The 18,425-nt window shown below is 33.4% G+C and overlaps 1 protein-coding gene across 5 annotated transcripts in view; it reads right to left on the reverse strand.

The window, feature by feature from the left end:
• The window catches only part of LOC112861444 (sodium channel protein type 3 subunit alpha), a 115,453-nt gene that overhangs the window by 15,232 nt on the left and 81,796 nt on the right, over positions 1–18,425 (reverse strand). For all 5 annotated transcript variants that reach the window (XM_025924834.2, XM_086718790.1, XM_025924857.2 and 2 more), the window contains 4 exons: positions 17,034–17,504; positions 6,315–6,435; positions 4,791–4,945; positions 3,869–4,042 (listed from right to left, as the gene is read on the reverse strand). In XM_025924834.2, coding sequence (XP_025780619.1) covers positions 3,869–4,042; positions 4,791–4,945; positions 6,315–6,435; positions 17,034–17,504 — 921 coding nt within the window. The remainder of the gene's footprint in view (positions 1–3,868; positions 4,043–4,790; positions 4,946–6,314; positions 6,436–17,033; positions 17,505–18,425) is intronic.

Below are 18,425 nucleotides of genomic sequence, written 5' to 3' on the forward strand. Positions count from 1 at the left end.
AAGCCTTCTGTTTTCAAGGCCAATGTGTTTTCCACCTCAGCAAATATGTCCCCAACCTTTCAATGTATATTATTTTTGGTTTCATCTCTTTTGTGATAAATACAAAAGGCACTCCTGCTAATGTGTACAAAGTGTAAGAGAAGCCCTGTGACAAAAACTGAATTTTTAGTATAAATTTACATGAATCCAGGTGCCTTACAATACAGCAAATTTATGAACCTGTTTGTGTTACAAGTTTCAGGAGGTTGGTTTAGTTGTCTTCCATACCTTTCCACGTTTCTGTATCAACGAGACTGAGAAAGAGAATTAATGCAGGAGGGATTTGATGATTTTGAAGAAGACCCTGGGAGTTCTGTGAGTGGTTAATGAACCAAGTAATGTGAATGTATTTCTCTTTAAAATGGCTTAAGATGATTTATTAAGTTCAGTATGAGCAAGTTGAAGTAAAAACCACAATCACCTCCATGCATTCCAATGATACATTTCATTCCAAATACTTGCATGATTTTTGATGGCAAAATCCAGAAGCATTCTCATTAAAGTGGACTAAAAGAATATGCCCACTACCAACATTTTTTTAACACTTTCTGGAAAAAGAAATAAGAGCTATATGCATTAGAAAAGTAGTAGATTTCACTATTTGCTGATATATTATTGTTGACCTCAACAAAACAAAGGAATAAAGTAAAAAACTATTATAAGAATACAATTATTTTAGGTGCTAATATATGTTTTCATATATTTTTTAAAAAGTTGTATAGGAGCCTTTGGAACTATATAAACTTTAAAATATTAACATGAGAAAGTATAAGTATAATTTATTATTGTTTTAAGAACAGAGAGCACTGACCCCACCAGATGCTAAAACCAATTATAAATCTGCAGTAATTCAAGTTGTTATGTTAATAGACAAAGAAATGAATGAAACAAATAAAATCCAAATTAGACCTAAGACATGCTAAGATTTACCATGTAGTTAAAGGTAGCGTTTCAAAGGAGAGGTTAAAAAGAGAGAGAGAGAGAGAGAGGCAGGCAGAAATCATTTTGAAAAAAAAATAGTGTTGGATCCTAATCTCACACCTTACACCAAAATAAAAATTAAATGGATGAAGAAACAAAACTCCATCTATAAAACTGGGGAAAAAACATGAAAAAGTGTTTTAATAATCTTGACATGACAGGGTCTTCAGAAGCATGAACAAACCAAGAAGGGGAAAAAATGAGACTGATAAGTTTGACCAAATCAATATGAAACATTTCTACATGACACAAAAACAAAGTCAAGAAACAAAAGCCCAAATAGGCAAAACAATCATACCACATGCGACAAAAGATCTTATTTTTATTTTTATTTATTTACATATATTTTAAATGTTTTGTTTTATTTTTGAGAGAGAGAGGCAGAGACAGAGTATGAACAGGAGAGGGGCAGAGAGAGAGGGAGACACAGAATCTGAAGCAGACTCCAAGCTCTGGGCTGTCAGCACAGTGCCTGATGCGGGGCTCAAACCCACGAACCATGAGATCATGACTTGAGCTGAAGTCAGACGCTCAACCGACTGAGCCACCCAGGAGCCCCAAAAGATCTTATTTTTAGATTTTATTTGTTTATATCTTTATGTTTGTTCCTTCCTTCCAGAGGGTGTACGCTCTAACAGAGCTTGATCTGTTCATGTTCACACCTCCTTTGTTTAAAATGGCACGTGGCCCTTTTTAGGTGCTCAGCACGTTTATTAAATAAATGAATGAATGTTAGGAGGTTGGATAGGTAGCCCACTGCAGTCTACATTTACGTTTAGGTAGGGAATTGAAGAGATCACATTTTTACACAGATACATTTCTCAAGGTTTGAAACATGTTCCTTCTGGTTTGAAGTACTTCACTTACACCTCAGATTTTTTTTTTTTTTAACTTTCTGTAGCTGTTTATTTATGTATCTTTTTAACAGCAATTTACCTGATGGACTGTGAAGCCCTTTTAAGTATGTTTTACTTGTACTTTCAAGAACAGTTTTATGTCTATGTTTACTTTAGTTTAGTGGACCCAGTGGTCTGAGAACAAGTTAACTGAGGTTATATTAATTCACATATTTCAGCCCTAGCTTTGTGAAGGATAGACCCTAGACCCATTTAAGGTAACATAATTTGTCCCAAAGTAGAAGGCTTTAATTACCCAGTTCCAGCCTACTAATTGAGACTCACTAAAAGGGAAGTAATTTTTTTAGCAACATTTTTTTGAAATTAAATTTATTCATTTAGACATTACTCAATAGATACTTATGTATCTATATTAGGTGTCTCTAAGGATACAAACATGATACAAAACCCCTGCTATTGAGAGATTTTAGCATCTTATTTATATTTCCTATATGGGGCAAATACATGGAAATACTTGAAGTAGAATGTAGTATTTTAGTAAATGTAAAATTTTTAGTAAATGTAAATACTTCAGTAAATTTCAGAATTCTCTGGATAAGTTCTATCACATTTGTAAATGACCTTCATGCATGACAAGATCTTTCTGAACCAGAGAGGATTCTTAAATGTATTTAAGTGTTCTTCAGGGAGAAGCTGGAGATGATAATAAGTGCTAAATCCCAAAGCCACAGTCTGAAAATACAGTATTACATTTATAACAGATAGGAAACTCATGGGGTAAAGGAGAACTGAATTGAGAATCAGGAAATTTGGACACTAATCTCAGCTTTGTTACTAAGTAGTTGTATTATCTTAGGAAAATTATTTAAACTGAGGCTTCAGTTTCCTAATGTCTAGAATAAATCCTAGATATTCTTTGAGGCCCATTCCACCGCAGATCATAAGAATATTAAACTTCCCTTATGGATAGCTTTTCAGGGTAACATTGAGACTCATTTCTTTTGTCCATTAAAGGCCAACCATGGGAATTAGAAATCATTTCTGGTCCATTGAAGTGATCTGGTAGCAGATTTCTTATCAACTCAAAGGGTTAAACTTACATTGGTTATAGTATTATAAGTTATGCATGCGTGGGAAAAAGGGGAGTAGAATTTAGATAGGCCCACACTTGTCAAAATGATAAAATGAATGCACACATACAGCAATTATTCATTCATATTGGCAAGTGTTAGGGCTAAAAAGTGCTTTCTGATTGCTAGGGAACAGCTAGAGATGGTGCTTGAAGTACCTTGTTTTTTGGGGGAGGCTGTGAAGCTTTGTGCAGTGGAATATCAAAGACTACAAAGAACCAGACGACTGTCATTTTGCTCCAGTGTTTCTTCATCACTTGGAATGAGAATAGGGTGCAAGTCAGAGAGATCCTATAACTGGTGATGTTTTTATGACTACTGACCCCAGGGTAGTCAGATTCAGAGCAGGGCTCCTATACCTAACTCTCTGCATGGTGTATGTCTGAAGAGCTACTGGGATATCTACTTACTGATTTAAGAGTGGAAATGTATTTTATTGTCTCTGTGGATATGTGGCTGAATGAATACAATCGATGGGTTATTTTAGCATTATTTAGTAACAGGTAGTCTAGAAAGGAATTAAAATGCAATCTCACAATCTCTGGCCCCAAATCTATCTTAATTTTACCTCCTGGAGATTTTTTTAAAACTGTTAATAATTTAAGAGCTTAGATCTGTCAACTAATAGATTTTTAGCTATTCCTTACCTTGAGGTCCTTAAGTTTCAGAAAAAGAGCTGTCTGCTTATGGCACAGAACACGCACTTTCTTTTACATTTACTGTAGGTTTTTTTTTTAACTGCATAGTTGTGTCAGCATTAGGGAGAGGTTCTCAAAAGTCAAGGTTTTAATATAGAAATATGTGAAATGTCAAACTTGCCTTTTTAAAAATAATTTCATAAAAATCACTCAGGATACTTACGTCGACAATCAAGAAATCTAGCCAGCACCAGGCATTGGTGAAATATGTTTGAAATCCATAAGCTACCCATTTGAGGAGCATTTCCAGAATGAATATATAAGTGAAGACCTTGTCAGCGTATTCTAGCATGGTTTTGATAGTCTTTCGCTGTTCGATGTATATATCTTCAAAAGCCTGTGAGTCAAAAATACTTTTATTTTACTTGAATTACTTGCTTCCCTCAAATACTTGATAAAATTGCTTAGTATAATATTGGGCACAAAGCAGTAATTTGATAAATATGGGTTAATATCTGACAAACAGACAAATTCTGAAGACTAAAACTAACAGAAAATGTTGGCAAGGAAATGTCAATATCTTTACTGATTTAAATGTTCTTTCTTTCCTGTCTCTCACCCTCAAATCTCTGTCTCAATTACTGCCATAAAGACATGCTTTTAGAGAAGTAATATGAACTCAGGAAATAACTAGAAGTTCTGTTAATGAGGGATCGACTTGGCCTATTCCAACATTACTTTCATTGATTCCCTGAATGATCTGTCTTATTTTGAAAGAATAAACTGATTATACATAAAGAAAACACAATACACTTTTAGTCCATAAATGTTAATATAATTATTAGGGAGAACTGGATGGTATTTGACATAGAAGTTAACGTAGTTACAGAATGTCTCTGTAAGTGGTTGTCTCAGTGAGGAAAACATCTATTAGATAAACACCAGATGAGAAATTCCATCTGGCAGTTCATAGTTTTGATTTATTCTGTGCTGAGTTTTGCATAGTTAAACTCTGGGTGCCAAGCTCTGCAAGGCATAGATATACCTCCTTTTTTGCTTCTTAAACTCAGTGTATGTTTGTGGTATTTTCAGAGCATTAGCTATTTCACTAGAACCTGATTCTTACCACTTTGCATTTTACTTACCAAAGCACCACTGCTGAGAAGAATCATGAAGACAATGAAAGTCTCAAACCAGTTGTGTTCAACAATGCTATAGCAGGTTTTCCGAAGATTCCACCAGACCTTTCCTTTGCCCTCTTCTATACTTACTTGACAGAATGGAAATTTTTTAATACATCCTAAAAGATAACATTAAATACAATAAATTAGAAATGTATATATATTTTGTACAAGATATTGATTCAACAATCCCATACATTATTGAGTGTTCACCACAATACATGTAGTCACAGTCTGTCACATACATAGTTATTACAATATTACTGACTGTGTTCTCAGTGCTATACTTTTCGTCTCCATGATTTACTTGTTTTATAACTGGAAGTTCATACCTGTTAATCCCATTTTGCCCATCTATTTTGCCCATCCCCTTACCCACATTCTTCACTTTCCCACCCACCTCCATCATTCCTAGAAAATATATTTTAATCTTAAATAGGAAAAAATTAAACTTTGTTGCTTTCTCCCCATGCCAGTCTCAGATCATCATTTACAGGGGAACTGGCTACTTCATTCCCTAGTTATCTTTAGCATCTTTCCTATAAAATGAATCATTCTCAGACTTATATATTCAGCCAGCCACCTAAAATTCAAGGAATTACTTTATCAAGAGTTGCATGAGTATAAATGTTTTAATACTAGTTAGAATCTCTCTTTGCCTCAAGGCCATTGATGGAAATAGGTTTGGGGGAAAACTGCACTTTCAAATTGTTTATTAATTCCTTGATGTGATCCTGAATTTTGTACTTCCTTCTTTTCATGTACAGAAAAGCCCCCTGTTGTCCTAGGTATCAGCCACTGTCATTTTTCCCAAGCTAATTTATTTTCAGCCTCAGTGCTTTTCTTAGTTACACTATGACTCATCTCGTCAGTTAGTATCTCTGTTCCTTTGTCCTCCCCCTCCTAGTTTTCATGTTATTTCTAATTCTCATCCATTCTTCTGTTCTCTCTGAGCTACTACTCATTGGATTAAATCCAGTCACAGTGAATCAGCAAATCTTTATTGATCTGTGTGCAAGACACTATACTGGTCTCTGTGAGAACAACTACTGTTTTCCCTGTCAAAACTCTACAAAACATCCGCATCCCCTAACAGCTCTGGTCACAGCACAAATTAACCACATTTGAAACTGTGAAGGATGGGGTATAATTATTGTAGCATCTATAAATCAAATCACAACATTGTCAATGAGGTCTGAAGGGACTGCAGTCAGTATCAATAAGATGACATTCCAGAACGCTATTTATCTCATAGGGTTAGCCTCTCCACATTCTGGAGGATGAAATGAAAAACAAAAGAAATGTCAAATCACTGCTATTCCACTGTAATCTGGAAATATAGATATATTAACTTTTCAGAACAAAAGAAAAAAGCAAAGATAAAGTGTCTTTACCATTTCTTTAAAATAGTTCCCTCAAGTGAAGTATTTTCAGCCACTGTAAGAAAAGAAGGTGCATTGCATTTGAATCATATTAGAAATTATTTACCTTCAGTAAAACAAGCTTCTGGTTTAAGGTCTTCCTCAGGCTCCATTTCAGCTTGTTCACCTTCCCGTGGGGGAGCAACATCCACTGTGCTTCCTTCAGATGAGCTGGTTGCATTTAATTTCTGGAAACAAAACCCCATTGCAAATTGTGATTTTTCTCCCCTTTTATTCAGCTAATTTGGAAACTCTTTGTCATGGTGTGAAAAAATGATGGTGATTACATCTGACTCTATTAACGTTACTGACATTAGGTACTAATAATTTAACATAATTAAAGACCTACTATTTAAAACAATGGAACTGCTGACCTGATTCAGACAGAAGAAAGTAAGACAGCATTCAGCGTGGGTGATTTGGAAATGATGGGTCATACTGATTGTTTTATGATCTCCATTTGTATATGAGTGCCATATGAAAATAGCTTAATGCATTAATACTCAGACCAAATCAAAAATAGTTTGATGAAATTTTGGTATGTTGACATCCACTACTGATTATATTAGTTAAAATGCATCAAATTAAATTATAATTTCCACCTCTTATGATGGAATTTTTCAGAGCAAAGAACATTACCAGTTGTCTCAAACTACTGTCCATGTTTCTGTAATTTTAGAAAGGAAGAGCAGCACATTGACATTAGTCACAGTCATTATATTTCAACTTTGGGCTATATTTTTCCTCTGGCTTACATAATCTTCTTATTTTACTAGCAGAAAGATGATGGATCTCTCTCTGTCTCTCTATCTCTCTCTTTTTGAACTGCTTAAATGACTTCAATACTTGCCAAAGAATCCTAAATCAAATGGAAATTTCTTCATAAATGGCATTGGGCAGAATCTGTATAGACTTTTATTAGGAGCACATTCGGAATTCAACATGTTACCAAGTTGTGAATTTTTCCTGTAAATAAATCATTGTGACATGCCACATGGCTGGGAAGAGCCACTTTAATGTTACAAGAATAAACATATAAATACTTTGAGATCACTTGGGAAGACATTATGGATTTGCAGTGTTTTATGAAAACTGATGCAAAGACATGACATACAACACAGCCTGGCCAATGTAAAGATTTTAGGATGAATAAAACAGCACATGGACATGGTAATGGTTCCAAAGCCCCCATTAACTTTCATAGCTAAGTGGTAGGGGTCGCTGTGCCCTAGTCTTCTGGAAGAGTTAATGTGTTACCAAAAAAATCCCCAAATGACTCCCTAAACATTGGTCATATTGGAGGAAATTTGGCTTAAGATTCTTGATTCACTGGAATCATAATGCAAATGTAGTTTAATATTTTATATTGTGAACTAGTTGAAAAGTACTATCCAGATGACACTTCCTGCAATGTTACTTTGAAGGTGAGGTTAATCATGCCCAACTAAATATATTATGAAAATTAAATATATTATGACTATATATTATGAAAAATACTTTAAATCAAAATACAATTCTATAATAAAATACCTCCTTGTCTTGCGTATGCTAAAGAGAGAAACTAGGCCATCATATTCAGCTGATGGTTCTTAGGATCATTATAGTACAAGAATTTTCATCATTAAATTTCTCTACTTTTTGGAGAGCTGAAACACTGAGACATATTTTCTTCCCTCAAGACTTTTCTGCTTCTTATAACCAGAATATCTTTATTCTTTTAAGAAAATCCCAGAAAAGCTACTACTGGATAGAATTGCAACAGCTTCTGATATAACAAAGAAAATACTGGATAATTGTTTGAATTCAGCGACTAACTCTTCCTTTCCAATTTCACTGGTGACTTATGGGTTGAACACTATTATACTTGATGAGTGGCAGTGATAATATCCACTGTATAAATAAAACCAGTAAGAAACCAAATTATTTTGAGGTTAGTTATAAAACATTCCATATTTCTTCTTCCTATTGGCCAAACCAAATTCACCAGTTTCTTCTGAGCCTAGTCATGGATCACCTCTTCCATGAAGCCTTTCTTTCTTGCATGATTACTTTATGCTAAATTTTATAGAATGTTAGGCCATTATACATGATTGCTTTGATCAGATATTCTCATGAATATATATAAATTATGTATGTACATAAAATTTTACATAGGTACAAATTATATATTTATGTATGCATACATAAACGTATATGCCAAACACACACACACACACACACATATATATACCAAAAGACCCAAGCACAGAATAAACACTAAATATTTATATCAAATTTAGAGAGTGCCAATAAATAATTGAATGCATTTTGTATTACTTTTATAGAGAGAATTATAGTGTTTAGGTAATTTCATCTCTCCACTTTGATACATAATTCAATAATGGCCTTGATAGAAGTCTATTTAATTGTATTAGAAAATACCTTTTTAATGAATAGGAATTATTTAAAATTAATAATATTTTAGCAATAAAAACCCATGAAATTTCCAAATGTTTTTCTAAAATATTGGCAGACATTCAATAAAGAAATGTTTTTCTAAATATTGGCAGACATTCAATGAAGGAAGAAAGTAATCAGCATATGTGTATAGATATACAAATACATGTATACTTTCCCATTTGACAACTCTAGAAAACATACTCTTCTCATTTTACCACTGTTAATATAATTGTGAGATGTTCAATTTTTCACATTATAGTTGTCTGCCACATAGTCTACAGATGATCTTATATTTAAATACAAACACTATACTAACTTAAACCTGAATGACACAAGTAATAGTAGCTGCTAATCTGAATGACAACTGAATCTACCATTGCCAAGTATTGACCATTGGATGTTCTTTTGTTATTAGTACTGTCTTTAGGTTATAAATGTTTTTGTGAATGTGGTTAACATGTTTGGATATAAATACTTTCAATTTTCTAAATAGTTATGGAAGTTATGCATTGTACATTGTAAAGATTGTAAAATAGAGGGTCAGTAGTGAGTTAGTTTGTCTCTATCTACCTGGCCTTATTATTTTAAAACATGGGTTTTAAAAACAGACAAACCACCCTTCCAAAACTCCACATGTATTCTACTCTTTTCAAACAAGCAGAACCCATTTTACATAGAGAATTGCTTCACAGTTACTCAGGAGTTTTTCTGATTTTAAGTTTTCCTGATTTTCTGATTTTAACTTATACCTTAGAAAGTTTCTTAAGGAATATTCAGAGTCTTGTAGACCCTCATGCACCAAAGCTGAAAAGTTAGTTGGTAGGCTAGTGTTCATTTCACTAAGAAGTGTTTTGTGGGAAACTCCTTTCCCTGTGGAAGTTGACATAAGTTAATTCTTCTTAACTTGGAGTATCAGGCTTGTTCTGTTGTAATCTTCATAGGCCACATTTTTTTTGTCATAGGGAAATACATACATTTTCTTCTATGAAGTTACAAAAATCTTGTGTCAACCATATAAAATTTCAAAAGTTGTGAATTTACTTATAAAGTAAAGCTTAGAATGTGCTCTTATTAAGTTACAATTTACTAATTATGATATACTGCCTGATATGCTTTAGTCACTGTATACATAAAGGATTTTACTGCTGTCTTTTTAAAGAATTAATTTGTACCCTAGAAACTTAAATCCTAGAAATTTAAAAGCTTGTACATTGATATAATGCCATCTATGTAATCTAAACATTTTCTAGTTATTTCAATATTTGGCACTCATACTCTGATAGAGCATAGTTTGTGATACATTTTATCATAGCCCTACCAAAATGACCTCCAAATTTATTTAAAAGCATGTAACTGATTTAAAAGCAAGTGACTGATGATAAACACAAAGAATAACTTACTTTCTTTATATTGCCATAGCTGTGATACTACAGTGGTATTAAAAAAAAAAAAAAAGCCAAGAAACCTGAAATGAAATTTTCCATATTAAGGAACTCAATACTATACTAAATAATAAAATTAATACTTTTTTAGAAGTAGTTAGAAAAATATAATTAGGTATATAGGCATAACTGTAGAAAACTTCCATATAAACCATATAGTACAAGTTCAAACTTGTGTTCTTGTACTATTTTCTCCTTACCCCTCCAATATTTTATGGCACTTAAAAGTTCGATTCTTCCATCCCTTGTAGAAACTACTGAATCTACAGAGGGATGATGGCTTATGCTCTACAAATGCACACTGGAAAGCAGGTTTTAAGATGCAACATTCTCCAGGCCTAATTCAGCCACAGAAAACATGCCTGGCTGTAGCAGAAGCCTGGCGCAATACTGTGGAAGCTGCACGCTGATCCAAGAACCATGTTCTCAAAGACATGGTACCTGAATATGTAGTTTTCAAGAAGGTTGACTACAAATACCATTCATAAGAAATGACAGAATCAGCACCCATAAAGGCCATGAGACCATTTTTCCCTCTAATAACATGAACTCATATAGAAATTCTCCTTTGTGATGAATATTGCTCTTGATTTTTATCCAATTAAAACATGAAATTTAACTTTCAGAGATAGAAGAGAATGTTAGCAACTGGCCTACTTCCACTGAAATGCGCTTACATTTCATTTATTTTCAGTCAGCTATCAAATGCTTGACTCTCACAAACTGCTATATGGTTCAAGAGGCAAAAATAAAAGATTCAGCCATTACAGATTGCCTTTAAAATCTAGCCATTTCTCTCATAACTTCTGAGTTTTGTCTTACAAGTAGAAGAGGAAAATTTTTTGATCACACATACTATCAGGGCCTTAGTCTGATCTTTTGGATATGCATATCCATATCTTGACTTACGATCTTTCACTTGAAGAATAGGTAGACACACCAGGAGGCCATTGGGCTGCTTGTCCAAGGCAGGGAGAACAAGATTAAAACCAATAGTTCTCTTTTCTAGGCCACTTATTGAATGGCTAAAAATATAAACCATGTGTATGTGGCTTTGCCTCAACACATTTTAAAAGTGCAACAGCCCTGGTGCTTCTTTAATTTCAAAACAGCGTTAATAAGAACATGATATTTGAAAGTGAAAATAATTATGTGGTAGTTGAAAAGTAAGGTAAAAGGGCATCAAGAAACCAAAATAAAAAAAACTGGCTTATCTTGAGAAGATATACAAAAATTTCCATCTAAACTAGCCTTAATTGGGTTTTATTTCAACAGAAGTACGCTACCACACCAAAACAGTTCTCTAAAGGTCACGATGGGTTTAAAATGGCTATTGACGTACCCATCTGTGCCTCTGGAAGAGTTGCCTCACATTCAGTTTCACAAAGAGAGTGTTTGGAAGACACTGAGAGCAAGACAGAGAAAGCCCAGAGGTACTTTCATTGCTCTCCAGATTCTGAAAACAGCACAGTGCCTTTTCCAGAAGAGCACGTGCTTGAGGTCTTCATCAAGTATCTATTTACAGTTTCCATGAAGACTTTGAAATGGAGGGAATACTGTTATAAACATGATGTAAAAGATAATTCTCCAGTACCATTTAATTCTGTCCTGCTTGTGAAGAAAAAATAAATCAGATTTTTTTCACTGGCTAATGTTGGTCATTGAAAGTTAATAGTCATTGTTAAACAAAAATTGTATAAATCAGCAGGGACCTGTATTTTTTCCCTACTTTTCATTAATAATTTTATTTCTGAACTGATTTCATTCTCCAACTAATTCTCAGTTATCCCTAAGGAAGAAGAGAGCAGGTATAAATTAAACCTAGAGACAACTCCAAACTCTAGTTAGATTTTTTTTTTCACCGAAAGTATTGAAACTGCCAATACTCGAGAACTTTCTACTTCTGCTTTGTAATTTCCCTCCCAGAACCCCCCTCTGGCTGAGAGTCCAGCAAGCACTGATATCAACAAGAGAAAGTTGAGTGAAGAAAATAAAGACTTGGTTATGTACAAACCTATGGCAGTCTTGGGAGATGCCCTTTACTCCTCATAAAACCATATTTAATACTAAAAAATAGGACATTTTCTATGTCTCTTTTTTACCTGCTCAGTTTTGGGTAGAAAGGACATTTAGGGAAAATTAATGTAGATAAAGGAATTTTTTTTAAATGGATACACTGGACCAATTATTTAATGATAAAAATACAGTGAACTTTTCCTATCCCATATCACGATGCTTCCTTCTTTATTTATTTTCCAATGAACACTTATGGTTTTGCAGACATACGACTCAACAACTTTCCTAAACTACATAAAAATCCAAGATATGTGGTGCCCAAATACATACAGACTATGGCCCTTCATATCCAAAAACTTATGATCACCTTGCTTTTGTTTTTCACAGAGCCTTAAAAACAACATGAAAGCAAACATTTCCATCTGGAGCAAATGAATTATAAGGGTTGAAAATTATATTCATGAATCTGAATATAATGATCTGAAAATGGCACTATCAAAAAAATCCTGTGAGACTCATTTTAGTATACAATTTACTTATAAGGGCTGAATCAACAACAACAAAGAGTTGTGGTCTTATTTTAATGAAATAAAAGCAGAGAAATAAAAAAAATGCATGCTCTCTTAAATTCTTGACTACATTGAACTTTAAACATTCCTATCATATTTTAAAATAGATATAAATCCTATAGAGCATGCAATCATTGCTTTTAAAAGTTTAAAAGGCTATACTGGAAAACTCATTAGCAGAATCAAATATGATGTGGGACTGCCCGTGTCTCCTGACCATGCTGTGATGTGTCACACGATTCAGCAGAGAGCAGCTGGGCACATCTGGCACTTCCTTGCCATGGCAGGGGAAGGAACAGAGCTGAGTAGCATGCAGGCCAGTCAAAATTTACTTAGAAAGTGATTGTACATGTACAACTTGCTTGGGTAACCCGGGTAAAAGTGATGGCACGAGCCTCTGGCTGGTTAAAAAACACCAGAGTTGCATTCTTGATGGCTCCAGCTTGGATTTACCCCTGTGAGAAGTAAGAATGGTAAGCAGTGAAGGTCAGAGTATGATATTGCTAGATTGTGCTTTGGAATTCAACTTCAAATATGATTCTTAAGAGCATTTATTCTATATCCTCACCTCGGAAGACAATAAAACCTTTTATAAACAAAATTGTAAAAACTCGGTTATATAAATATTCCAAGAAATCATGATTACGTGAACTTTAAAAATATAAAAATAAAATTCTACATTACTATCCTGTCACAAGATTTGTATGATTCCAAGTTTTTCCAATATAAAAAGATCACTGTTTTGAAATCTATACCTTTAATTCTCTTACATTTTTTCATGCAAAGCTTTATATTTGTTTCCATACCATCTCATTTATGTTAGTGACCAAAATATATAGATATAATGGATTTAGATATAGATGTATGAATATATATGTTACAAATATAATAACAGCAATTCATATCTTTATCTCTAACAAGTATTTTAGGGATCATTTCTCCCAATTGTACTTTAGCTCATTATACAATATGACAAATATGAATGTAAGGAGCAGAGTGACTAGAGTTTTCAAATACCATCTAAGTTAATGATTAATTTATTGCCTCTTCTTAAAGCAGAAATATATTGCAGGGATTTTTGTTGTTGTTGTTGTTTTGTTTTTTAGTGAGAAATGTTAGCACTCTTTTGGTTAGGTTGTATGATTTCTTACTTTGTCAGCAAAAAGAAAGGATATTCTGTGCTCTTCAAAGCATAGCTCAATGTTCTTTTTCTACTTGTGGTCAAAAACTTAGAAGCATGAACCAAAATGTCACTTTGTGGATATGTTACTTTTCATTTGTGTGTGTATGTGTATGTGTGCAATAGTTATTAAGAAAGAATAACCCAGCCAACATAAATATGCATGTGAAATGTGACCTATGTTCAGTGCCAGCAGTTTTGAGAAATTTCAGGTTAAAACTGAACTTTGCTGGAATTTAAACCCACTGTATTATGTTAGAACATGCTAATTTTTTGCTTTTATTTTTAAGAACAATGTACTTTTAATCTTTGTGTGAGCATATATGAGAATTGCCCTATTACTTTTTCAGGGTTTTTTTTTAGTACTAATTTAAAACATCATCCATATAAAATGTGTTGAATTTATTTCTACTTTTTGAAATAATCTGAAATTTTATCCTAGCTTTATAAAAGTCTTTAGTTTTTCTATTTAGTTTGATGAATTTTTCCAGCTAGTTTACATAATTTTAATTTCATTACGTTCTATTATTGGTTTCCATGTATCCAAAATTTAGCTTGGAAGAGGATAGAATGGTTATAAAAAGAGTCACCAAAGAGGAATTTTTGTTCAGATGATAAAATGTTTTCCAGAACTTAATAATGAAGTCATTGTGTCTCCACACACCAAGTGTATGATTTTCTAGCAATTAAGAAGATATGACAATGAGGTGATATTCTTCTAAGCAACCATTTGAAATATCTGTGGGCACTATAGAGTTTTTGAAATATTCTGGAAATCAACCTTTTGGTAGAAAGAAATTAAGATATTCAATTTCCATAAATCCAATGTGATAAAATTTATGACATTAATGTAGCAAAAGTTTCTCTGCCTCTTTTTTTTGTCTTTTTTTTTGTTGTTGTTTTTTTTTTTTGTTTTGTTTTTTGGGGTTTTTTTAACGTCTTCTTGACCCCAAGCTACTCTTGTCCCTAATCTTACCTTATTTTCTCTTTATTATAACTTCTTTGGTAAGTTCCTCTATTTTCAGGGAATCAGGTAATTATGAAATCTGCATTATCAAATCTGTTTTTAAACCCTGATTTCTCCTCCAGGGTTTTACTCCCAATACGATCACTTCTAATTCAGGATATTCCAATTGAATTCTTCCTCTTCCTACTTAAACCTGGTAACCTTTCTAAGAAGTCCTTTCAGTGGCATTACTGTTTTTCCAGTTTCCCGGAGTCTTTCTTTACTAGTTTGTCAAACTGCCAGGTCTCAGTGCCCATGCTTATTACCTTAGCCCAGAATTTCATCACCTCATTGCTATCAAATGATTGTTACCACATTCCCCAAGATAAATTCACTGATACCAAACAAACTTGCCTAAAACATCACTTTCCCCTGCTTCAGAACAAATAGCTCCTTATTGACTGTATCGCCAATTCTAAACTTTTCCACTTCAAAGATTTTACATTCTGAAACACCTTACTCACCCAAACATATTTTCCAGTATCTTCTCAGCCAGTACTTTATTCATGCTGATTGTTCCACTGTTACACCTTAATACTAAGCCCATTCTCAACTGTGAGTTTCCTTTGGTAGGGTTTTGCTTTGGCTTCCTGATCACATATTTGACCCAAACTTGGACACCTATTTCAATTTTATCTCTTCCGTTTAGCAGCTTGCTATGTTCTTGCTGTTTCTCACTATCTCTAATTTTTATATTCAGTCCTGCAGGATAAAACTTTTTAATAGGTCTTGAATGATTTTAAGAATTAATGTTAGCTTCCTCAAAGATGTTGAGATTTCCCAAAAGGGGTTATATTATAGAGTTCTCCTTTAACTCTTCCTTACTCTTAGTAGCCCAGCAGAGTGCTGAATTTACAGAAAGTGCTCAATAAGTGCTCATTAATTGGTGTTTTTCTTAAATAGGTCTATTTTAGGGATGAAAAATAAAATTAGAATTAAATTCTTATTTTATCAGAATGAGCAATTTGTAAATTAGAATTGAGCTCATTAAGCAGACTTTGAGTGGAATTCCAAGAATATTATACCTCATTTTGCATGTATTTGTACCTTTAAAAATATTTTCAAATTTGGTATTATAATATATCTCAGCAGTGCTGAAATGCCTGAAAGAAAGGATCAGGAGCTATGAGTTATGACATTGTCAACTACTTATTACTTATACAAATTCTATTGATACCATTCTTAAAAAGAGAGGTTTTTAAAATATGCTCACAAAATCAGACATCATTGGTCTGATTCCTGTGGTGCTAAATATTATACCCTTAAGCTAAAATCTGTCTTTTATAATTCTGTACTGGACTTACTTCCTACTGGGATGTTAGAAGTCCAAAAATGAATAGTAGTAAAAATTTTAATGTTGTTTTTCACAACGCAAAACTGCAGAATTAATTCCATTAAGTGGCTATTGTGGGATCCTATTAATTCTAATCACACAGTAGGAACAATTCCCTTTCTTCTTTGTTTTATTTTGAACAACAGTAATATGACAATAAGAGCAGATTTTCAACTTTTACTTCTTAACTGTAATCCTCAAGTGGAGGTTCTCTAAGTAGCTCTTAGCATTTTTCAAGTTAATCTGGAATACCTTATAGATTTGCTCATCCTTGGGCAAAATGTAACCAGTGCTTCTTGCACTGTCCTAATATGTGTAATACTTTCATAAATGAATAACACTCTGTCATAGTCAATAAACCTTCAGAGGTGAACAAAAGCTACACAAAACTTTCACATTAAAAAAATCATAGCAAAACCTAATATAGAAGGTAAGGAGATGACACTTTCACAATGATCAATAAAATACAGTTCACTGATTCATCTAAAGAGCATAACGTAGTGTAGAATAGAATGTGTTGAATAAGGTTGATGTTTTGACAGGCCACAATTTTTAGCCAGATTTTCAAACTGTCAAGAAGATGAATATACTAATTACACAGAATGATGAGTTCCTGTGGAAAGTTGGAATTTGTATGAATGGATTTCCCAATAAAGAATATCTCATAATTTTCCAACATTGTCATATATATGACTTTCAGTATACTTTTTAGTAATGCATATAAGCATAATGAAAATACTAAATAACCATAATGCATGGTTATTATAGGAAATGCCACAAAAACTTTAAAGGCATTCTTACCTCTTTGCTTTCTTCTAGTTCTGACTCACTGCTAAACTCTTCGGTATTTAAGTTTTCGAAGTCAGACTCTCCAACAGCAATTGGCACTGTTACAGTGAGGCTGGGGTTGTTTATGAATGACATATAATCATTTTCATCGATTACATATTTTTCAACACTGCTTCCGGTACCTACACCACTGGTGGTTCCATTCCCATCTTTAAGATAATTAAGTTCTTTGCTGATTTCTATTCCAGTATTATTGGAGATGCAGCTGTCTATTTTGTTGCCTTCATGGACCTCTATAACTTTTGGCTTTCTAAAAAAGGTTTTTCTGAAACACTCCCGTATCTTACTTTTCACATAATCAATTCCCTTTTGCATCCTTCCTACTGCAATCTGGAGATTGTTCATTTCATTATCATCATCAGTAGCAGCAAGATTGTCTGAGCTAAATGAACTCAACAATAAGGCCAGAAAGAGGTTCAGAACCTAAAAGAAAACAAGAAAATTTGCTACATTAATATGAAGTATTCATAAATTAATAACTTAAACAGGGAATTCATAGATCTTTACTAAAATTAATTCAACGAATGCTTACTGCATTTCAGACGCATGTCTTAATCACACACTATTTAAAGGACCTGAAATCTTCTACCTGCCGTAAGGGTGAAACGATAAAACAAGTGCCTTTTCTTTCGTGAAGAAGGACAATAAGAAAACTTCTAAGACTTTAATTGTCTACTCAGGGTTGCCAGTGAAGAGACAAAAATCCCAATTTATGGTTTTAGCCAATGAGAAAAAAAGATCATTTTAGTCATTTTACTTCATTTTATTAGTTTGTCTAGAGAATGTGTCTAGCTTTGTGTGTATAAATAATGAATTTATTTATTTGATAGCCTAGTGGTATGTGTTAAAACAGTATACTTTTAATATAAATTCCTTCATCCAATGGCCACAAATTTATAACAGCAGAGATTTCTAAATGCAAATATATAAGGTTAACACACTTCCCATCAAAGCAAGAACCCTAGTTTGTTTCCTTATTTCTGTATCAGATTTTGTTCATAATCTAGAGCTTCCTAATATACTATTCTGAAAAAAATGCATGTCTACAGTTATTGCATAAACATTCTTAATTTTTTTTTTAATTTTTATTTATTTTTGAAAGAGAGAGACAGAGTGAGAGCAGGGGAGGGGGAGAGAAAAAGGGAGATACAGAGTCCAAAGCAGGCTCCAGGCTTACAGGCCATGAGATCATGACCTGAGCTGAAGTCAGATGCTTAACTGACTGAGCCACCCAGGCATCCCTCCACAAGCATTCTTTTAAGCAGTCTAACTGGAAATGTACCTCTCAAAGGAAAGGTTCAGTATGATGGCATAAAGAACACTTTGTCCACACATAATTGAGAA

The sequence above is a fragment of the Puma concolor genome, chromosome C1 (genome assembly GCF_028749965.1).
Source record: "Puma concolor isolate L17-30 chromosome C1, mPumCon1.1.hap2, whole genome shotgun sequence".
NCBI classification, from domain to species: domain Eukaryota; kingdom Metazoa; phylum Chordata; class Mammalia; order Carnivora; family Felidae; genus Puma; species Puma concolor.